The following is a 25,173-nucleotide window of genomic DNA, read 5'->3' as shown; positions in this document are numbered from 1 at the left end:
TCAGCAAAACGCCAAACCACATGCAGTTATACAAAGACAGGTTGGGCAACATTATTAGAGAGAAGGCCCATCTATTCTCTTTAGTATCTGCATTATCATCATTCATCTCCCTTTTATTATAAAGTTTATAACCGTATGATAGATGATGGATAATAGATGATAGATGATGGATGATATTCTCAAAGTTGAAGCATTCTTTCATTATCTTCAATCTTATTCATAACATAACATTTTAGGCCCATTCTTTGGTCCCTGCCCTACTACTTTTTCATCACTCAAAAATCGATTTTAGAGCACCACTTAAATAAAGCAAAGTTCTAAAGATTATACTCTTATAAGAATTGTATACTATTGCTTTTTTGGGGGGTATAGAATGATAGGATATTGCTTTTGCTAAGTGAAATATGCTTTCATGTTATTTCTCACTAATAGAGGATTAGGGATGATCATATTTATAATGATTACTACGTTTTTTTCGACAGTTAGGATTGGTGAGTTGATTGTTACCTTAATATTCTCTTATGGTATCACGAGCGTAAAGAAATTCTCTTAAAGCATAATTCAGTCATGATTATTGATTAGCTTCCTTGGTACACATCAATCTGAGTAAATTTATTGTTTCAATGATGGGATTTTGAGATAGACCTTCCCAAACTAGATTAACTCAATTGAAATATTAATGGTCAAAAGAAACTAAAAATAATTTTATTAAATCAACACGATCAATTTCTTTGATAAATAAGTGTACGTTAAATTTAAGTTGGTTCATCTAGCTAGCTCAATCTTATTCGGTAGAAATAATCCTAAGTAAGATTACATTTTGTTAACCACACATATTTTTTTGGAAAATTTCCAAAATATCTCATAAACTTCAAACGAAAGCCGCAAGTCAATGGAGGATAAATTGGCAAATGTGCGTTCTTAAAAGATTGGCAAAGTTCGAGTAGAAATAACATTTTAATACAACTACTACTTTATTGCATTGCGTAGACGGCACTGGACATCTAATTCTTCTGACTTATGGATTTAATTTTGAACAGTATTTTTATTACAACATTACTATATGCAATTAAGAAACAAGAAGTCACCTTGTTATAAGCAACTGAATTCATTAGACAGAGTGTGCGTCAGTGAATGTGAGTGCATGAGATATTCCAAATTAACAGGATCCACATTTTTTTCTCTCTTTTGAACATGTGAAGCTAACTTAAGTGATACTAAGTACTCTTTTCGTCCCTTAAAATTGTACTATAGTCTATGAAGTATAATATAAGCGATAAGATTGTGATGTCCACCTAAATAATACTCGGTTTTTTTTATAGATAATTGACATATAATATAATTATAATAATTTATACATAAATTAAGAATAACACTTTTCGGCATATGATTTGTCATTTCTAAATTAATTCGAAGCACCAATTTAGGATGTGATTAAAGGTTGTATGAAGGCCTTATTAATATATTGCCAAAAATATTGGTATTGACCCCATGTTAAATGCAATTAAGTGTAGCCTGTCCTTTAATCATTTATCTCTTTTTACTCCAACAAAATTAGATGTGCAATTTATTAGCGCATTGGTCCAGCTACTTCCACTAACATGCCAGTTCAACTAGTCAATGACTCAATGGTTAACCACTTAACCATAACAGCAATTAAATATGCATTTTATGTGCTCAACTAGCTGATAAATGAGCTCATTTACGCTGCTCATTTGTAATTAGCATTCTAATGGAATTCATAGTACAATTAAATGTCTTGTTCAAGAATAGTTATAAGTTTGTATTCAATGGGGGTGTTTTGGGAATTTCGAGGAAAATATAGGGGAATTTTTTGAGAATGACATGATCAAAATTGTCTGGCAATATTAACAACATGACATTTTTCTTAAGTTGAGACTAGTCGTAAAAGAAGATGAACCTTACAAATATATCTAAGTTTGATGTTAACATTTACCAAATTGCAATTTGATAGATAAATTACAATTTTGAGGGGTAAGCTTTAAAAATCTCATAATTAATAAGTATGATATTACCTAGCTGACTAAGGGCCTATCATCTTTACCAATTGAAGTGAACTGATGGGGCTGAACTGAACTAAACCGATGGAGCTGAACTGAACTGAATATAGCTAAAATGAATATATGAGTTGAAGAAAATTAGGAGCTGAACTGAATTGAATATAGCTAAAATGAATATATGAGAGAAGAAAATTAAAAGCTGAACTAAATTGATTGGAGCTGAACATAACTGAAATTAAGCTGAAGTGAACAGGCTGTAACTCAATGCATAATTAATTACCAAAACATCTCTAAAAACGAGATTAACCATATTCATAAACTATAACTGAGGCGGGATGCTTCTACATGTCCAACCATAACAGTTTACGAGTACATAACTAACATAATCCAAGAAAACTAAAATACTTGTATCCATTTTTTCTTGACAAATAGAAAATTGATTAGCATTTGATACAAACATCGGATTCTTAAACTTTGATTACGTACTGTAAGCAAGCTAGCGTAGGCCATCGTCAACCAAAAAGCAAAACATAATCAAAAAGAAAAGGCAAGCTAAAGTTAAAAAAGGCTAATTAACCGAAACTCAACATCATGTCACTATTAGCAAAAATTATCATCATCTTAACCTTAAAGTTTAATCCGTGGTTTATACACACGGGTATACAATGCTCATCGTACACCCGGATAAATAAAAAAAAGGCGGAAAGAACATCGTGTGTTTCATAAAGAACATACATGTATTTGACAAAGAACATGTTTGTATTTGACAAAAACATGCATTACCAAAGAACATAAAGATATAATAAAAAGAATGAGATAAAAACTTAATAAAAATTTTCTGAAAAATTATACATTAACGGAAAAAATTTAGTGGTGATAAAAAATCGAGTAGGGTCAGGCCATACCATAATTTCTCGTGCCCAAACCCGTGAAAAAGTAGCCGGTTTTCGGGCTGTTTTCGGGCCCGGATCAGATTTTAACTAAAAATGCATTTTTAGGCTTGCCCAAACCCACCCTATTTCGGGTTGGATCGGGTCGGGCTGCGAGTCATGCTAATATTGATCACCTCTTTAAAAATCTTAACCAAAGATTTAATTTCTCCAAAAATTAGTTTTCTATCTCTCCAAAAAAATCAACTTCCCATAATAATTTATAATGTAAAGTACATATAGTTAATACCTAAATAACACACTGATCAAACTCAAAGAACATACGATAATAAAAGTAGTTTACATATGACATATGATAATAAAAATAGAATTTGTGCATCACTACGACGTTAAAGAACATACACGCCAAATTCAATGAACATACTTTGTATTATTAAACCCAAAAAAACATATATGATTAATCAACATATGTTAAATAACGTAAGTTATAATGTAAAGAACATATAATTATACTCAAAGAACACACTGATCACACTCAATGAACATATTAAAGGTATGTTTTTTGTCAAATATAGGTATGTTCTTTATCAAAAACTCTATGTTCTTTCTGCCTTTTTTTGTTTACCCGGGTGCATCATGCACATGGTGCACCCAGGTGTATTATCTAATTTTCATTAAAGTTTGTCCTCTAAATATGTCACAAAAACCATATTATAAAAATAAAACCATATTATAAATTTAAAACCATAGAATAAATCACATTATATTACATGAAAAGAATTAAAAAAATGTTGTTTTGTCTGGTACGAGTAGATATTATGTACTGGGACCAAGGGAATCCACCTCCAGTAAACACCATTTTTCCTGCACAAAAAAAAAAAAACTAAAATCCAACACAAAAACTGTTTTTGTATTCTGTTACTGTATTTCTGTAAGGCGTGCTTTGTTTGATCATTCTCTCTCAATCTTTCTCTCTCTTCTTTCTCTCTCTATATTTTACTCGTACAAACCAAAGATAAAGCAAAAAAGTGTTGTTTGTACAGATACCCACACTACTAAAGTTATTGCCAACATTTTGTTCTTATAAACCCATTTTATTCTTTCCATTGTTCTTATCTTTTTGTAATTTTTTCTGGGTTTTCTGAATTATTTTCTGGTTTTTTGCAAAATTTGGGTTCATTCATGCCAAAAGGGGTCAATTAGTAATTCCTAGATTGATATTGTTTTTGTTCTTGTTTGTTTTAAGTCAAAAAAGTTGGTTGGAATTTTCTCTTATTGGGTTTGTTGGTTGAAAATTTTAATGGGTTTGGTTGAAACTTGTATGATCAGCTGAAATTCTGGGTAATTTATATAATTTCTAAATTTTTATTTGTATTTTTGGTATTTTTATCATAATCAGAAAACTGGGTTTCTGAGTTTTTTTTTGGGTGGTGAAATTATGTCTGAAGTAAAAGTTAGTAAAGGTGGAACAAAGATCAGAAATGTACCAATTGCTGTAACTCCTGAAGGTTTCTGGTGTTGTCCTTCACCTGTTGTATTTCAGAAAAATCTCAAAACACAACATCCTCTAAACAAATCAAAGCCACCTCCAAACCCGTCTTCGCCACCACCACCAACAAGTGGTGGCGAAACAATTAAAAAGAAACAAATAACAAATTTACACGAGAGGAAACCGTCTTCGCCGAGCCGGGCGAAGACGGTCCCTTCAGATGATCATAAGAGTGTAAATAGCAGTACCCCTGCCTCTAATGTGGCAGAGGGGGTTGAGAGAACAGCACATAGGAATAAGAGTGAGAGTTTGCCTAAGAAAGTTTCAATTGAGTTTGGTGAGTCAGGGACTAGTGATATGAAGGTTGTGTTGTATGGAAAACATGGATTTTCGGTTAAATTGAATGTTCATAAAAATGTTCTTGTGGAAAATAGTAGTTTTTTTGCTGAGAGATTGACTGAGCAAGAGTCTGATGTTGCATCGCTTCAGATTTTGGAATGTGAAGATGTTGAGATTTATGTTGAGTGTGTTGGTTTGATGTATTCTAAGGATATGAAGCAAAGGCTACTTAAGCAAAGTGTTCAACGAGTTCTTCGTGTTCTTAAGGTAATTACAAAAACTCAAGTAACTAAGTATATCTGTTTTGAATTCTTGCTTGTTAATCATAAGTTTGCTGCTATATTGTGGTTATTTGTTTTAAGATCTCTGTGATAAATTTGTTTAAAGTATAGTGACTAGTTAGTGAACTTTTTCCTTAAAGATACCAAATTTAGAGTTAAAGATTGGCTTCGGATGTTGAATGCCTTGTGTACCCTTGATGAAACTCAATAATTGAAAGATTTGGCATCTTGGGTTTAGATATTTGATTATGTTATATGTAATTATCGATTTCGATTTTTATAGGTGCAGATGTAATTGTTTTCATAGAGGTTCTTAATGTATGACTAAGAAGTGGGAGGTCAAGTGATGAGTTTTTAAGATATGCTTATGTATGCCTTCTTTTAATAGGAGCCTATTGATACTTGATAGTGTAGTTTAGATTTGGTAGATGAGGCTAGTTTGCTTAAAGAAACCAAATGTGAGCTACGCCTCTAGAACGCGTGATTTAAAGCATTCATATGCTTAATTGCTTAAGTGGGTTTTCGTATTCATCTACCATACTGCATTTAGTGTTAGAGAAAGATGAGAACAAAACCATGAACAAAAGATTATTATCAGTGATATGCAAATTTGGTTTCCTCATTTTAGCAAATTCCTTATAAAGACCTTTAGTCTTTAGATTAGACTTCTTCAGCACGTGTGAACTAGTGATGAATTCATTGCAGGTTGCAGAAGTAATTGGTTTTAGCTCATGTATCAAGGCGTGTTTAGATTACCTGGAAGCTGCCCCTTGGGTTGGGGAGGAGGAAGAGGAAAAAGTGGTGTCTTCAGTTCTGAGACTTCAGAGTGAGGGCGTTGGTGTGAATCCTGTCTTGAAACGAGTATCTTCGCAAATCTCAAGACCTCCAAAAGACACACTATCTCATATTGTGGAACTTGTTCTTAAGAGTAATGAAGAGAGAGGTCGACGTGAAATGAAATCCATTGTTCTTAAACTTCTTAGGGAGAATAACAGCGGCTCAGATTGTGATAGCTCACCTGATATCTGTTATGAAACAATTTACGCTTCATGCAGAAGCTGCGTAGATACATTATTATCCCATTTCAAGTGGGCAACAGGGCCTGAATTTAATGACCGGCCAATGGACAACCAGGATCCTATTGCCAAGCAAATTGCTCTAGAAGCAGATAACCTTGCCTGGTTGCTGGATATTTTGGCTGAAAGACAGTTAGCAGACGAGTTTGCCCTCATGTGGGTGTGCCAACAGGAGCTAGCAGGCTTACATCATAAGCTTCCAGCTATGACTCGCTACCATGTTAGCTGCATAACAGCGAGGTTGTTTGTTGGGATTGGCAGGGGGGAGCTGCTACCATCTAAAGATACCCGTCATATGCTATTGCAATTGTGGTTGGAGCCATTGACCAATGACTACAGCTGGCTGAATCATGGGTGCAGATCATTTGATCGGAAGGTGGTGGAGGAAGGGATTGGGAGGACGATCTTGACTTTACCCTTGGAGGAACAGCAGAGTATTCTGCTCTCTTGGTTGAGCAATTTCCTAAAATCGGGTGATAATTGCCCAAATCTTCAAAGAGCATTTGAGGTTTGGTGGCGGAGGACCTTCATTAGGCCATATGCTGAGCCACGAGTAAATCAAGGTCAGTCAGATAACTCAATGACTTCATAGGGTGTAGACTAAAATAATTACCTCGAGAAAGTAATTCATACAGGTATATGTACAATGCTGATTGTGTTTATGGTTTGAAGAGTGTTTAACTTGTAATTTGGAGTGACATGGTGTTGTAGTTTATTTACTCGACCCACCAAATTGTTGGGAGGAGGATGCTAATAGGAAGTTTGAGTCCTGTGAATCCAATATTGTGTTTATAAGCTGATTTATATAGCTGTGGTGATCTTCATGATATCAGAATTGGTGAATAAAAATGTTAACCAATTCCAAGTGATTATGATAAATATTAGTCCTGCTTTAGAGTTTAGAATGCTTGTATCTGCAACTTTTGTTAAGCATGTATATCTTGAGTTAGCGTTTGGTTCTTCGAATGTTCCTAAGATCGAAAGTTAAAGATCAAGAATCTGTGGTGTATGTACAGGAGAAACTGAGGAAATGCTGTAAAAATAAAGCAAATTAAACTGGTTTCTAAATATAGCAATGTACCAATTTTCGCTTCCTTTGGTACATTTGAAGCTTGAAACGATTGTTTTTGTTAGGAGATGCCCTTAACTCCTTTGGATTGGTATCTAAGGAGCACTTCTACACCTCTCTAGCATAATACTGTTTGAGCTTTACTTGCTGGTAGTTGAGTGCTTTCTCTTTGAGCACTAGGTCATAACACAAATAAAATAAAAATACTATTGTTTCAATTGGTGCTATTTTTTGCTACTAAAAGCCTAGGAAGCAATGCAATTCAAGAAAAAAAATGGAACGGGGTATTTGTCTAACTCAGATAAAAATCACATGTGTATTGAAATGAGGACCTCATCGATTCACCATCATGGAAGGAACAAAATCGACGGATTAAGCCTTCTGACTGCATAAAACTATTTCCCTTGGTGAATTAAATCATTTTAATTGTAAGTCCATGCTAAACTTAAATTTGCTCACAAGTAGAAGAGTCTTGTGTAACACCAAGCAAGGCTTGGCTCACTTGGTAAAACTCTTATTCTATATCCTTGATGTCTAAGGTTCAAAACTTACCAAGTGAGAAGGAGGCTTGTTTTTGCGCGAAATGAGACTTATATTTGGAAACCAAGGAAGAATAAATGTCATGCCCCAACAAGGCAACAACTATATAAGCAACTTCAATGTGGTTTGATCCTTGTCGGCCCGAAATTATAAATAGTTGGGTAGGCTGCATGTTTTGGGCTATTAACAAGCTAGCAAGTTCATTGGACAATCACTTTGGATTGAACTGTGAAGAAAAAGATAATTGGAATTTGACTATTAATATCACAATTTTGAATATTATTAAAGTGGATTTTAACCCCCCCCCTTTTTTTTTTTTTTTTTTTTTGAAGGAAAGGTGGATTTTAACTGAATCATGATCATATGACCTCCAAATTACAAAAAAAAAAAAAAAAAAAAAAAAGAAAAAAGAAAAAGAAAAAGGAAGACCAAGGATTATTTCAATTACCAATTTGTTACATAGTAAATTAATATTATGAAAAAAAAAAAAAATTAATACTGAGAAAGTATAAATTGAGATAAATCTAAAATCATCTCACATGGCTACATTTTTCTTTAACTAAATTATCAAACCTGGTCAAAGTGGGATATGTAAGTAATGCATAACAATGTTGCAAGTAAAACTAATAGAGGGAAATAATGTATATTGTAGATCTCACTCTCTCAATCTTTCTCCAAGGAATTTGGGTCTTTTTTATGTTTTTATTTTTAATTTTATTTTTATTTATTTACAGTCTTACGTAGGGCTTGAAAAGTCGGCGTATTTGATAACCCGACATGAACTCAACTTAATATAACGGGCAACATAAATATTTAAACAAGTTAAGGGTGGACATTCCCACTGGAAATTAATCCACTTAAATTTGTTTAATCAATTAGGCTGAGTTTAGGCCAAGTCATCTCATTTAGCCCACCTATATATGTAAATCTATAAATTAGCTTTGAGTTGAGCATGTTAGGTATTAAGCCAAGTTCGTAAAGTCTATTTATTTAACTAATTTGAATACATTTTATTTAAAATAAAAAAGGTTAAGTAATTAATTAAACATGTCAAGTTCAACTTAAAGATCTAATCCGCAAATGTAAACAATCCAATTTCATGTTAGGATTATGACATGAGTTATATTAATAGGTTAATCCAAACCTAAGTTGTCCAGCCTGATTGTCATCCCTTTTTTTTTTTTTTTGGAGATGATTGTCATTTCTAATATCTCAAATAATTTCAATTCAGTATAAATTTATAATAAGTATGCCCAAATCCATCAGGAAAATTATACGTTAGTTGAGGGCGTTATTGCATTAAATTGCATATACAATGAATTTGGTGGACAAAGTTGGAAAAAAAATGCAACCTTAAGAGGTCAAAATATTGCAAAAACATGGAAAAATTTATGAATGAAGAGAGTTATAAGAAAATCATGCAATATGAAGGACCACAATTTATTTCTTTCAAAAAAAAAAAAGGACCACAATTTATAATTAATGAAAAAAAAGGTAGACAAATAGGAAAATGGAGGTAGAGCAAAGAGGTAAAATCGGGCCTAAGACAAAAGCCCGAAAGAGTAATGAGCTTTCACCATCGAACGTGGGCCTGTTTTGGTGCAGTAGGAATCCCGGCACTCCTGATTCATATATCTTTGGCCATGTTTGGTAATTGGCTTTTTAATGGCTTTTTGGTTGGCTTTTGGCTTTTGGCTTTTTTAGGTGGTCAAACAGCCAAAAAATGTGTTTGGTAATTGGCTTTTTAGTCAGCGAAAAAGCTGGCTTTTAAGCCAAAATGAAAAAGCTGCTTTGAGTAGCTTTTTTGTTGGCTTTTGGCTTGTTGGCCCACAAATTATCTAATAAACAGCCAACAACCAACAATTAATTTACCAAACACTTTTATAAACAGCCAGCTTAAACAGCCAATTTCAAAAGCCATTATAAACAGCCAAATATTCCAGCTGGTCAAACAAGCCAAGTGAACCAGCCAACAGCCAACCGCCAACAGCCATTTGCCAAACAAGGCCTTTGTCTGCTTCTTTTTTCTTTCTACTACTAACTTCTTGTTTCTTCTATTATTACTTCTGTCTTCCTTTTTTTATTTTCTTCTTCTTACCATTCTATTTGTGCAAAATGTGTTGATGTTGCTATAGAATTGGTGCTTAAAATTATACTTCCTCCGTGTTATCTTAGTTGACACGTTTTGAATTTGGCGTTATTCACACCATGTAGAGCATGATGCATTTTATCAATACTTCGTATAATTTTTTTTTATAATTAGTAATTAAAGACATTAATGTTTAAAATCATGCATTGGGCAAATATGCACGCAAGAATATCTTTACTAAAATAAAACAGAGCAAGTACTAAGGAATTATTTTGGGTTTACTACTCGCTTACACCACTTTCTTTATTAACAATACTTTTAGAACTTTATTACTATTCAAACCTTGCAAAAAAGTTTCATGAAACTTAATTCATGATAAGAGTCGATAAGTTAGAGCTATACACACTCGAACACCCCTAGATTTCATTACGAGTCAATTTTTTTGGTAGAATAAATCAAAGTTCGAAAAGTAAGTTGGATCCAACCAAACAAGCCCTAGATACATCAGCGATTAATTACACTCATCAATCAAGTAAAGTAGAAGATAGGTGGGCCCAACGGGTCCGACCCGTATATGGGCAGTCTGCTCCATCCTTGTCTTGCCACGCTTTCAATCAAAACATTTGATGATCAAGGCTCAGAGGGGGTGTAGGGGACCAAATTTTAACCCACCAAGATTTTTATAGAAAGCGATATACTCTTCAAAATGTATAATTGGTCCTCAAAAAATAGTTATCCCCACATTTTTTTAACTCATTTAATTTAATCTTATGTATGAAAATGATGTTGTCATTGCTGCCAATTATTTATATCCAACTAGTAAAATGACAAGGTTTAAAAACCATCTATTAATTGCAACAATTTTCGTTTAATATCAAAGTACGGAGATCCATCCCTCATCTTATTCTGTGAGAATTATTGCTAAATTAGCTATTCTCAGGTCACTGCACATGCTCTATATGCTAGTCCCGGCCCTCAAGTGGTCATTTGCCTATCTATTGGTCTTGCATTATTTGTAGACCTAACGGAATTCATCCGACTCGAATGACTTGATTAGACTTATTTGATTTATATTTGATGAGTCTTTTTTCAATTTGAAGGTAATAATAGAAATTGGCCTAGTCATAATTGCAATCAACTACGTACTTGAATTATTAATCAATCTCAATAATAATAATAATAATAGTAATAATAATAAGTTGAAACTGTAGACTCAAAAGTAACCCAACTTGAATTGAGTTTACATTTCTATATCTACAATCACTTGCATCGAGTTACGCTCAATTTTCAAAATTTACTACAACAAATCGAAAGAGCTTCATAAAGAGTGTATTCATCAATGACGAATTTCATTCATGATTATGATCCAACTTCATTTGTGCTTATCAGTTTTGATCTCTATTGCATTGTAAATGTTGTACTCTTTAATTGATTAATTAATATTACTCACAAAAGAATCTTCTTCTTATATACTGTAAGATATTCCTAAACTCACATTTTTGTACTCAACAACTGGTTTTCCTTTATGAGGAGCTAATAAGATAATATAATTTCGTTATTTCATTTCATTTTATAAATTTAGTTAATCAGTATTATATGTATATGTAATGTTCACCTTTTCCACTTAAATAAAACAATTTCTAGTTCAATTATGTCTACTTGGGTTATTCAGGTTTAATCAAATGTAAATATAAAGTGAAAATTAGGGATAATTAAGGGCCTGTTTTCTTTGGCTTATTTTCAGTTCAGTTCAGTTCAGCTCCGTTCAGTTCAATTCCTAATTTCCTTCTCTCATAAACAATTCATTTCAGCTTAGTTCTGTACAGTTCAGCTCCAATCAGTTCAATACAGTTCAACTCAGTTCAGTAAATCAGAACAGGTCCTAAATATAATAAGTTTAGATAAAGAGAACACGTGTTAATGTCTTACAATAATCATCCATCTATGACCTAGTTGTTGTGACAAATATCCATTTAAGATTTCTGTAGACATCTTTTTTAAATTAGCATTGATTGATCATAGGGAATTTTAAATTTACAACAATTTTTTCTTACATCTTACTTTATGTGACAAATAAATTCTATGTGAAGAGCTTAATCAAATTGAACTACTTTTGTTTCAAAAAAAAGAAAAAAAAACTTTCTTTAATAAATTTGTTGACATAAAGCATTATATACGGAGTATATACAAAATACACGTAATCTCGTATATACCAAGTCAAAAGTTACATTTGAATACATCATGACACAAGTAGACCCTATAATACATTTGCCTCAAAAAAAAAAAAAAAAAAAAAAAAAGTAGACCCTATACTAAAAAAAAGTTCAAATAAAATGAACATTAGGGCACAAGAAAGTGCAATCAAATCGATCTAATCAAATCATCATCTGTTTACTACGGAGAAACTACTTTACACCATTGTTCGATTATTCTCTCTCAAATTGTGACAATCCATCATTTCAATCGTTTATCAATCACCAATCCCACTCAAATCACATGAACATGCTTAGGCCCTCAATTCAAGTAGCTAAATGATTGAAGGTTATTATAACAAAAAAATACCCTTATAATCATATAATTTGTCAACCAAATTAACCACATTATAATCGTGATGATAAAACTATCACTATTTGACCCGGTCACGTCTCATTGATTACTCTTACTACATTCTTAATTATTTAATCTTTTGCACAATCGATAATACTACTACATACATAGTATAAATAACAATTAACTAATTAAACTTCACTCACCCAAAAATAAAATTCAAAAAAGAAGCTTAATTCTTCTACTATACAATTTTCCAACAAATAATAAAAAGATAATCATAATATGATGCATGGACCAACCTAGCTAGCTAGTTTACTTAGCTACATACATACATACATACATACGTCCCTGAAATTGCACCAATCTATATTTTTTTCACTTTGTTCAAATTTTATAAGCTAGAAAGACATTATTTTTTGAATTTGTACGCCTTTCCCGCTTATTTTCTTTATAATTAAAAAAAATATATAATAAAAATATAAAAACCAATTTTAGCAGCTCCCAAAGTCCCTAACAGAAAAGGCAGCACCTTTCTCTGGGGCATTCCCGGCATGACGAAGCCCTAAAGTAAGGGACACGTCACCAGTGGAAGTTCCAAATCTAATCATAGTAGTGGGGCTTATGTTGTCCCCACCACCGAAATGACACGTGTCATCTGCTGGTCCATGGAGAAAATCCTGGGACCCACTCGGCTGAAGACCTACAACGGCTGCAGCCGAGTGGGACGGTAGTTGGTGATGGTGTTGGTGGTGTCTATTGATTGCAAGAACTGATGAGTCGCGGTCAGATTGTGGGGCCGCAGGTGTCATTGTATCAGCGGATCTCTTGCCTTCTGCTGAGACAGTGGCAGCAGGAGAAGAAGAAGGCATTGGGTTTTGTGAAGTTGATGCTTGTTGTTGCTGTTGTTGTTGTTGTTGCTGCTGCTGATGTTGTTGTTGTTGTTGTGTTGCGAAGCTGTTGCTAGTGCTGCTGCTCGTTTGGTTTCCTTCTCTATCGCGTTCTCGTTCTCGTTCTTCTTCCATTTCTTTGGATTCTTGTTGGTACATCTCTTCAATCATCGGTTTCCATAACCGTACTCTTGCATTTATGAACCAGTTTGATACCTGTTTTTTAAAAATTTGTCCCAATATATATATGGTCATTACACTTATAATATAAATTCAATAATACTACTATATACGATGCATTAATTTTTAATCTATATGCCATATTGCCATTAACTCTTGGCATGTTATAATTAATTTCTCCGTCCTAAGATAATAGACATTATTTGACATGGGGTATTTTATAATGTGAGTGTATACTACCCCATAAGACAAACAAAGTTAATTAATCCAAATGCCTCTAATCAATTTGAACAATACCAAGTACGGTGAATTAAACACAACCTATCTATATACGGGGTGATACAGTACATAGTATTATCGTTGAACTAATGACTCAAAATAGTGACTATATAGTACTAGTATGAGACGACCATTGATTGGATGTACACCAACTTAAGTTTGAAAGAAATAAATAGGATAGACAAATTAAATACAAGGTTCAATAAATAAAAAGCAGACACTGAATAAGTGGCACTGGTAGTACTGATGATTTGAGAATTGACCTTACTGAAATGTAGTTTTGAGGGCATTCAATTTTATGAAAGTGAATGGTGAATAGTAATAGTGGGAACAATTATAGTAACCAGACCCTACTTTTTTAGGACCATCCTCTTCTATTGCCTATGCACGTTATATTTTATCCTTACCTCATCACAAACACATCCCAATCAAATACTTATAAAGGTAAAGTAAAATAAATCAAAGGTACGTATAAAAAAATAGTTACGATACTATACAATCCTTAGATCTGCATATATACAAGCAACGTTATAAACTAATATAGTGCACAAATTGAGATTTTATAACAATATTATAAGTCAATCAGTATAATTACAAATTTATCATTAAAATTGTTTCTCTTTTTATCTTATGTAAGAATTACATTTACTACGATTATCATTTCTTTATAGAAAACAAAATAAGTAATGAAAGGGAGATATGATAGTTTATTTTGTATACTGCAATTCAAAATAAGTAATGAAAGAGACACTATGACCTAAAACTTCCATGGTATCCTTGTTCAAATAGGGCTACAAGACTTGTGGGATACCTATACACTAGGGAGTAGGGTGTACCATCCTTTATCTTTTAAGCACAATATAATGAAGAGTAAAGAGACAATATATATTTGACTTTTTATTATTCATTGTTAGACAAAAATGACAATCCTTCCAATTCCACTTGTACAATTGTCGTCTTATTGTAATTATCTAGGAGTAGTATGTACTACTAGTAGAGGTAGTCGGACCAAATATTTTTTTTGAAAGAGCAATCATTTATATAATGAAATAGTAACATACTATTGTAAAAAAAATAAATAAAAAAAAATAAATAAAAAAAAATCCAATTGGTCATTGCTTAAATTGTTTTTTGGAGCATACTTTTAGAAACAAAGACAATATTTTACAGCATGCACGTTGGATGTAACGTGCAATTTTAACCCTAGGCTTGCCACGGCTTGACCTTATTTGCCTAATCTCAAGTTTAGCTCAATCGAAGAAAATCTCTTGAAAATCTTAATAAGAGACAAACAAACACGTCAAAAATGATAAAGCTCCTAAAACTTGTAGCAAGGACCATTACAAAAGTGCAAAATCATCTAAATAATGGAATCCAAATCAACAAACAAACCTATCTATGATATTGTTTTCCTTTATTTATGTAAAGGCTCCAATATTTAGAAAGGTTCCATTCCAATTCGTATACTCAAAGAAAAGTTTATTATTTTTATTTATTCATTTCTTTTGATATAAATTAATATATCTCATTTAGAAAAATTATATTCAGTCTCAATAATATTATGCAGTTGGTATGTTAAATTCTTATAAGATCATCGAGAGATAAGATCGAATGACGCTTTCTATTTATTATTATTTAAACACGACTTTTATGTTGTAGGGATACCTTTATTTATTTGTCCAATGATTAAAAATCAACAATCGTATTCCATTGATTACACTTAAAAATGCTGAAATTAGGGGGGTAGGAGTTGGTTATGTTCAGAATAAAGAAGACCTAACAAAACAAGCATGTCCTTCCTAATCCTTTCCCAACCAAAATAGTTGTACAATAATAAGGAAGAATCAGCATTATTTAATGGCAACGGTCGAGGCTGAGTAATAACCAATGGGCAATGACGTAGCATGCATTTTAGTGCTTGTCACGCACTTACATGCAATGCAATGTTCCAAGAATATGCTCCTTTATTTCCCTTCTTTTTCTATTAGTTGCATTGTTCTTTATAGATTTTCTTTCGATCTTATATGTTAGCTAGCTAATGGGAAAAGACTTTATACATATTGTGGAAGTTGGATTGTTTGAAAGATGAGATTAGATTTTATAATCTTGTTCTTAGTATTTTATTGGAATGCTATGAGATATAGGCCGCCTATTTAGATGACAGGTGTCTCATCTATATTTATCTGTTACTCTATACTATATTTAAAATTCAATTTTTATGAGTAATTTTTTCAAACAAAATGTGATGTTGATATATATATATAGATTTTAGAAGGCAATTAGGAATCTTAACTTGCCAGCATATAAATATAAATCTTGGTGTTGGTGTCAGGTTGGCTAAAAGGTCAAGTTTAACAAATGATTGTAATGAAAATCCCAATACTCTAAATTATTATAGGATCTATATATTAGTCTTATGAAGGTTGAGATGATTTTACATATGATAGAAATAGACTTCAGAGCCTTCCTAGAACTCTAGAAGGGTGCCTTATCTTATTTTCAAATTGTATGTTGATTTAAAAAAAAATAAAAAAAAAAGCTTTATACTTATTTTTTTCAATTAAAAAAATAGCTTTATACTTAATGTATCGTTTGATTAAATTTTCAATCATCAAAAAATATATATTTTTTTTCTTTTAGTTAAGCAATTTATTGTTTATAAATAAGCAAAACAAATTTGTTGATCGAAATAGCTTTTACAATTGGCTATCAGCTTACTATGGTTTGTCAATTATCTACTTCTACATGTACTCCGTAGTACTTTAAAAAAGTTCCATATAACATATTATGTTTCGCATATTATGGTTTGTTTACTAGTCCGTATAATTTATTCACATACAAAGTGTTGTTTTTATGAAATTTTTATTATCCATATCTCTTTTTGTTTGTTTACTTTTATGCATCTATTGTAATCATTCTATTACGAGTATTAAGTTAAACAATGTTGTTTGTTTTCGATTTTTAAATGGAAACCACACATAAAACATTTTTTTTTTTTATCACTTATAAAATTAAAAAAACAAAAATTGAAAGCTAGAATTGATATCAAACAAGCCCTAAATGTTAGGCAATCATAATATTTTGGCAAGCTACTAGCTATTGTTTTTTTTTAGTTTGCCCCATCCGATTCACCGAAGCTTAGCTCCGACTACATCCGAATCTGACCCGGGTTGCACATCTAGCTTATGGTGGGTGAGTCTCCCAACAATAGTTTTCTGCATTTGGTAAGGTTCGAACTCGAGACCTCCCTTAAGCGACATCAAGCTGCTTACCACTTGAGCCAACTCTTATTGGTAGCTGGTAGCTATTGTGTATATACTATAAGTCCCTAAACTCTAATTGTATTGGGGATAGAACTGAAATTTTTCTAATTAAAATATACCAAGACTTCTCTCTATAATAAATCAATAGCATTTTTCTCATTGTTTCCCTCATCAAATAGAGTAGAGATTCATAAAATTATTTCGCTCTAGTAATATATATGTACCACAAATTTACCATAAAACCTGATGGGTAGTACGTACAAAATTTTAACTAATAAGTCCTATTTATCTATCACATAAATATCATTATGTACTGTTGTTTTAATCATCACTTTGGTCGGTCAACTTATATAATAATCATATAATAGCATTATAAAAAAGAATCATAACATACGGAGTAATAATATATGATGCACATTGCATAGAGAAAGACAAAGAGAGGGAAAGCTCTCTGCAAATAAACTTTCTTCAACACCATCTTTTAATTATTTTTTTCCGTACTTACATCTGCTTTTATTATCATATGATTCATCTACCTACATTTTTTGTGTGTACCCTAATTATCTAAAAGTACAATCAGTAAAATTAAAGCCAAAAGTATAATATATAAAACCCACTTAAAAATATACTACTATAGTAACTTTTTAGGTCATTCACAATGACAGTAGTTTCATCAGTTAAAAAAAAAAAGGATAAAAACTGTAGTACAAAAACTATAGGTTATATCCATGCAATCTTATTCTTTATTATTCTTGCCATTTTTTTTACTGTCCTATAGAAGTAACTAAGGCATTCCTTCATTAATGATGAATATGACTTTCTTTACACCAAACAAGCATTGTTATGTGTCTTTTATTTGCATACATGTCTGTGAAATCGTGCATATGCATAATAGCTAGAGACAGAGAGATAACGAAACATAAGAGAAAAGGCGGTACTCAGCTCGTACCTGATTTCTTGATAAACCAGTCTGCCGTGCTAACAAATGCTTATCAGCGTCGCTTGGATACCTGAGATAATGACCAGAAAAAGACGTGCATCATATAGTGTATCCAAACACGATCAATGAGAATACTAATCTACTATTCACTCAGTGTATAATCTACTCATGTACAATAGTCGTATGAGATAAATGTGTACCGTTTAATGAGTTACCATGTCAAATATAAATCATATAAAACCTACACTTGCTATATTTGTAACCATATGCTTTTTAGGTGTAACAATGATCATGTTTTTTATATAATGACACATTTATATAATTTAGACAAGAAAAATAAAGATTAATGAAAATATAAATAAATGTATTCTCTGTCATCTTAAAGAGGGCGTGAGAATCTAAGAGAGAGAGAAAGGTCATAAGGACAACTGTATGATATAGCCACTTGAATCTTTGTCATATCTTGAATTAAAATTAAATGTGGTCTGAGAAGAAAAGCATGATTGTTGTATGTTTGTAGAGTATAACGGTTGATCAATTTTATTGGCTTTTCGCTTGTCATTATTTCTTGGAAGCTTGTTGTCATTGATACAGCACAAAAGCATCACCATAAATCAGTTAATTAAATTAATTTTAGACATTCATTAATTAGTCAATACTGCATGATGATCTGAATCAAGGGATTATTAACTTCAATGGTTTTAATTAATACTAGTCCTAGTTCTTAACAATTAACATGTGCATCATTTCATTTTGTTCGGTTAATTTTAAATGATCCATCATGCAAAAATGAGACTTTAGCAATTCATAATAAATATTGTAATATGACAATAACAAATCACTAAAATATATCTCTTTTTCGAATAAGAACCATAGAATATGAAGTCAGTTTTGCTATGTTGTATGGACTAGTACTTATAACAATTTTTTGTAAGTAAATATTTTATTAGTAACATGAAAGACAATATATGAGTAACATACAATACAGGAAGTGAAAATACATAGTCTGTAAGAATGATTTAAGATGAATTGAATATGTTGTTTGACATAATTTGGATTTGTTTTCTACTAAAAATATATCATTAGTCTTCAAATTAGAATATAAAATCACATTGGGAGAGATAACAAGATAAGTAAATCAATTTGCATTTAAGATTCAAAGTGTACCTTATTTACTGCATTGGTTAACTATCTAAATCATTTTACAATTATATCTAAGGGTCTAAGAGACTAGCTTAGGACTAACTACCATCTTACTTTACAAGCCATACACCTAAATGCATTTAGCTTAGCAATCAATTAAACAACAAAAACAAACTTTAATATTATTAAGATATAGAGTAAACATTATAAAATCAACAAGAAATTCAATATAACATATAATAATTTGATCACCTTTTTCAATTTGTATATTAGAGTCATAGGAGCGGCTACAAAATAAATTACTACAACACAAGCAAGTTTCAAACTTTATATTCCTTGATACCATGCCATAAAAACCTTTTTAAATAAAGCTAAATGATGAGCATTCTAACACTCAATAATGACAATTTATATTATCTTATAGTAAGCTCCTATTTGACTTATTAGACCTTATATATATATAATGCATTTCTAAACTATGTTGACCTTTACATAAACATGCTACATCATTATTAAATAATTATGTACTAATTCAACTGAATTTAATCCTATTCATTATATATTAAAAAAAAAAAAAAAAGGTTATAAATCCCAAAAAATATTCTATTTCTAGATAGAGATGATAGATTGACAAAAGAAACTGTGCTAAAAAGAACAAACAGAAAAAGAATAAAAAGAGACATGACCATGATGATGATCAATAACCTTTAACTCAGCTTTTTTCTCGCTTGTCCAAACCATTTTTTTTATGCAACAACTACAACAACAACGACTTACACAAAGTAATTTACCTTGGATCCATCATTCATCATATTATATCATATTATCATGCACATAAAATTAACAACGAACCAAACAAAGAGAATAATAATAACAAAGAGAGCAAAAGAACAAAAAAGAAAACATACGGATGAAGGAAGTGTTCAAATAGCCATGCCCTTAGTACGTTCACCGATCTCTCCGGTAAGCCACGTTGCGGGCGCCACGCTTCTTGATCCATCATCCCCATTTGATGGAACGCCCTTTGTTGTCTTAGACTTTGTTCTAGTACCTTCAACCTTGGTGTTTCACCCTTTGTTATCCCCGAACTTGTGGTTGGATCTTTTTCTCCTAGCATTTCACAACTATGCTTAAGTTGTACTTGTATTGCATCCTTTAGACACCTAAAATGTCTAGACATTGCCTTTTGAGCTAACGCGGTGTATGGAATGGCTGCGCCGTACCCCATTATTAGGTCGAACGAGTTTACTACCATTTGCATTTGCTCACAGTAATGGTTGTACCTTCTATCCACCTAAAAAAATCAAAATCAAAGGAAATAAAATTTAATTAATTAATTAATTAATTAAAGCATACAAGTATAGTATAAATTTAGAAAGTTGATTTTGGAGGTTGATAAGTCACAAGTTTCATGGGTGTACGTTAGTTGTTGAAGAGGTTACTAAGTTGTTTTCACTACTCAACTACCTAAGAGAGTAACTTAGTTAAGGAGAAAAGATGCCTGATTGCTTTTTTATTTAATTATTAGTGCAAATTTTAAACACAATCATATTTTTTTTTAATTGATTTTGTTTTTCTTGGTGGGTATAGAATAAGACATATGTAGGTATGTAATATATATAAGATTTCAGGAAAAAGGCATCTCAATTACCTTACTATATTTATGAAAAAATATTTATGACAATGATATGAAAATGAAAACAAGAACTTGTTATACATACTCAAAACGCGTTTCAATTCGAATAACAGACAAATTCCTACGAAAATAGCAATTTTTAACCGTCGTAAAATCAACAATCATTACATTATACTCTTTAACCACCGTCACTATTTATAAACCAAGATTAGGAGTGATATAGGGAAGATTTGGTATTAGTTTCATTCTTTATTTTTTGAGTATTAATTTATAAACCCTAATTAAATAAAGAAATAGGGAAGAAGGTTTGTCACTCTTAAAGGGAAACCAAAAGTACACTAACATAAAGTTTTAAATATAATGAATAAATAATTAGGGAAACTAACCCAAAGTATTTGGGATAGAGACAAAATGATTATTGTTAATGGAGAAGGAGGCTCAAGGATGAAAGAAAGAATATACTTTCGGGTGTTTCTTTGCCTGTCTTCTCACTATTAGTCTTAGCCAATAGAAATTCAATCTATTTTTTTAGACTAAACTTAAACAAAGTTCCTAGAGTAGACCCTCTACTATATTTGAAAAGATTTTTAGAAATTTTCCTTAGCTTAAGTCAACTCAATCTTATCATATTCTTAATTATAATAGTAACAATAATTATACTATTATATAGTAAAACATATACATTATAATATTATAAAGATTTAATTTAATTTTGATTAACATAAGATTCAATGAGAATAATCCCTATATGCCCAACATTAATACTATATTTTTGCCGGCCAGTAGAAAGAAGGTTGATTTTCTTTTGTGAGTAAGCATGCCGGATCTTTTAAATAAAAATCTGATTTGGGTGGTTTAATTAAAAAAAAAAAAATTAATTGGGTTTGGTTAAGAAAAGTAAAGGATTATTAATTAATTAATAAATTAATTAATTTAATTAAATTAAGATTTGGTCTTGACTCTTGGTGTGAGAAGAAGAAAGGGGGTGCCATGATTAACAAAATGAGTAGTAAAGAAAGAAAAACATGCCTCATCAAGCATTGCTAGTAGTTTGACCTTCCTTCTTTGATGTTCTATCCTATCAGATGGTGATAATTGAGGTGGATCTTTTGTCGACGACGAAGATCCACCTCCGTCACCAGCACCACCACCGCTAGAGCTCGGGTTTTGATTTGACGAATTCTGTCTCCCTAGTTTAGGCTTTTTTATTTGACCCCTTCCAACGCTACAAAATTCTTCAAGTAAATCTTGAGCAGGCTTAGCATATTTTGAATTCCTCAACACATTGACTACTCCCAATGATGACGTGGCCGCCGACCCGTACCCAAGGTGGATTTGGTTGTGATGAGCATTACTCGGACCTCCGAACGCGCCCACGGGCTGTAAGTGGTGTGGACTCGGGGCGAGATTCTTAAAGAAATGTCCGCCTTGTGACGAGGTTGGGGTTGATGATGATGGACCAACTCCTGTAGCATTAGCTTGGTGTTGGTTAAAGAACATGATATGACTTTCATTATTTGGACCTCCAATGTTTCTGAATTCTTCCTCAGCTTGTTTAGCTGCTTCGAGATGTTGTAAGGATGACGATAAAGATAATGATAGCCCTTGTCCTTCAACAATCCCGCTTAATTCAGCTGGATTGTTGATATGTTGAGTGCTCCAAAAATTAGGATGGTTTGCTGTACTTGTACTATTGTTATTAGCAGATGGATGGACTACTCCTGCCGCGGCTAGGGAGTGAAACCCACCTCCCCCAATACCCGGCTGAATGTTGGATTGCGCTTGTGGTTGTGCCGGTGGTGGAGATGGTGATCTTGGTGGTGGATTAGTCATAAAAAGTTGCATGGCTGCGGCCGAGTCATGTGCACTTATACCACCACCCATCTGATGATGCTGCTGTTGTTGCTGCTGGTGCTCTACAATATGTTGTTGATCATCTCTAGTTACTTGCCTAGTATTCCCATACCAATCGGCGGGGCCCATCCCACCAACAGCCCGGCGATAGTCCAACAGCTCGGGGGCAGGCCCCGAGCCGTGCCCAAAATTGAACATCTCCGACAACATCCCAGCAGTTTCATACACCGGATGTAATCCTCCTCCTGCAGGGTCTTCAGCAGTCGCAGCAGCCACAGTCGCCTGCTCGGTCTGCTGGTTTATTCCAGCAGATCTACTGTCGAACCCATTCGGAAAGCTGAAGATATTATTTGCAGGTTGCTGGTGATGATGAGGATGAGGATGATGATGATGATACTCGTGGGACATAGAATTATCAGTAGTAGTATTATTATTGTCGAGTTGTTGTTTATCAATCGAGACAATTATTTGTTGTTGCAAGTGATGATAAGGTAGTGTACTGATGATGGTGGTGGTGGTGCTAGTGGTGGTAGTCGTCGTCTTCTTTGATGACGAACAAATTGATGGTAATGGTTGCGCTACGCCCATCTTATTTCTATCTTTTTCCTCATCATCATCTGTAACATAACAACCTTAACCAAAAAAAAAACCATCAATTTGTCAGCACCACGTTAAAAAAAAATATCAAAAACCCTTAAAAAAAGAAAACACTGATTCCCCTTTCATGAAGATGATAGATAGCTAGATAATAAAAACGACCCAAAAATATAAAAAAATAAAAATAAATAACAAGAAGATAAGAAAAAAAAAAGCATAACTTAAAATGGAAAAATGGAAAAATGGAAATACCTTAGAATGAAAGAGAATAGCTTAGTACTGCAAAAATGAAAATTCTCTGGATGAATTATGGTTGTGTTCTGTAGGTTGTCTGTTGTCGTCTGGTAATAAGGTCTATATCAATCTTTGTCAAAATGAAGCTAGGCTGTATTATCTTTAGTTATTTATGATATGATATGAATATTCGGGTTGAGTTCGGGTTCGGGTTTACGGCTTTTTTTCCTTATGTGGTTCTCTTTGTAGTTAAGTGTGCTCCCTCTGCGATCGCCTTCTGGAAAGAGATATCATCAACTAACATTAAATTATGTGGACTACTTTGAGAGGGAAAGCAAAAAAATGGAGGAAAATTTTGGCAAAAATTTTAAAGAGGGAGACTTCTTTTTTTTGTTTTTTTTTTTTCTTTTTTTTTTTTTTTTTTTGGTTTTGATTCTTCAAAGGATGAGAGAAGAAGTAGTAGAGAGAGAGAGAGAGAGAGAGAGAGAGGAGGGAAGTCGCTATTGTTCCTCTTCTTCACCCACTCTCTCACTCCATCCTTTATTTTAAAGTTTTCTTTATTTTATTTTATTTTATTTTATTTTTACTATTTCATTTATTAATTAATTCCCCAATTGCTCAAAGGTATTGGAGAGGGTTTTACATGGAAAGAAACCAAATATGTAAGTAGTAGATAATGACATAGGTTAGCTTATCAATTGTTGTTATTATGTGTATTACCAAACTCTTTTTTTAACCTTATTTACAAGTTTAATTTTATTGACTTTTTTTCAAATTTTTTAGACGGGGTCAATAATATATGCATGTTAATCATCACATTGTATAATCAATTGGTAATTTCCTAATTCATATCATGACAGTTGGAAATCTCCTAAGATCATATCAATTGGTTTTGAAATGTATCTCGATTATTATGGGATGAAAGAATTGAAGTAAATTTTATAAGAAATTGCACATGATTTTAACAATATAATTCTATTCTTTCAGATATAGATAATATTCAACGAAGACGGATTTCTCTACATGATACTTTTTAAAATAGGTTGCTCCTACTACTAATTTGGTGTTGAGGTTAAAAGCCATAAGCTAGCTTAGGGTTGTCACTTATCAAGTAAAAGCTCTTCATTTATAATTGGTGAACAAAATACATTTATCTATCAATTCTCATATGTATAATGAATAATTTTGATACTACTCTTAGGTTATATTCACCTCAACTAATTTAGGTTTTTTAGTATGAAACTCTGGATATTTATTGTCTAATTTGAATCTTTCGAATCAAAATTTATTTTGAGGTATGAATGGTTATCTTATAAATATTGTATATTCTAGTTTGTTTTAAGTTTGGTTTTAATAATAAGTACTTTGTAACAAAATTAAGGTGAAGTAACAAATAAACCCTAGTCTTGGTGAATCCTTTTTCTTCTCAAATTTGTACAAAGAGTCTGTTCACAAATACTGAGCTAAACTGAACTGATTGGAACTGAATTGAATTGAATTGAATATTTTATGAGAGAAGGAAATTAGGAGCTGAACTGAACTGATTGGAGTTGAACTGAACTGAACTGAAATTAAGCTGAAGTGAACATGTCCAAAGTTGCCAACCTTGTATTATAATTTATAATACAATTAAGAGGCTTCATATAATATGGTTAAGAGGTTTCGAAATGGTAAAATTAAACGGGCAAGCAATCAATTACAGATCAGACAAGAGTGTCTATAGCTTATGTGAGTGTACTTGTATAGTTGTATGCACAATTAAAGGGGCTAGTAAATTTTGAACTCAAGAGTACTTACATCATATCCCCTTAAATCA

At 32.3% G+C, this 25,173-nt stretch overlaps 2 protein-coding genes across 2 annotated transcripts; one reads left to right on the top strand and one right to left on the bottom strand.

Annotated features, from left to right (window-relative positions):
- Nucleotides 1-3,789: 3,789 nt before the first annotated feature.
- Nucleotides 3,790-6,923, top strand: LOC145602400 (BTB/POZ domain-containing protein At3g50780-like). Its single transcript, XM_081658592.1, has 2 exons — nucleotides 3,790-5,006; nucleotides 5,726-6,923. Exons 1-2 carry the CDS (start codon nucleotides 4,350-4,352, stop codon nucleotides 6,686-6,688), a joined length of 1,620 nt encoding a protein of 539 aa, XP_081514718.1. The 5' UTR covers nucleotides 3,790-4,349; the 3' UTR covers nucleotides 6,689-6,923.
- A 5,591-nt stretch (nucleotides 6,924-12,514) lies between these two features.
- LOC145602624 (BEL1-like homeodomain protein 2) lies at nucleotides 12,515-23,880 on the bottom strand. The gene is made up of 5 exons (XM_081658799.1): nucleotides 23,376-23,880; nucleotides 21,702-23,158; nucleotides 19,945-20,330; nucleotides 17,903-17,963; nucleotides 12,515-13,447 (listed from the first exon to the last, which is right to left on the bottom strand). The coding sequence occupies exons 2-5, from the start codon at nucleotides 23,112-23,114 to the stop codon at nucleotides 12,836-12,838; spliced, it is 2,472 nt and encodes an 823-aa protein (XP_081514925.1). The 5' UTR covers nucleotides 23,115-23,158; nucleotides 23,376-23,880; the 3' UTR covers nucleotides 12,515-12,835.
- Between the last annotated feature and the right edge of the window lie 1,293 nt (nucleotides 23,881-25,173).

Source organism: Chenopodium album, chromosome 21, assembly GCF_948465745.1.
Source record: "Chenopodium album chromosome 21, dcCheAlbu1.1, whole genome shotgun sequence".
NCBI lineage: Eukaryota > Viridiplantae > Streptophyta > Magnoliopsida > Caryophyllales > Amaranthaceae > Chenopodium > Chenopodium album.
Note: the sequence above shows the minus strand (reverse complement) of the source record. Positions and strands in the feature narration are given on the sequence as shown.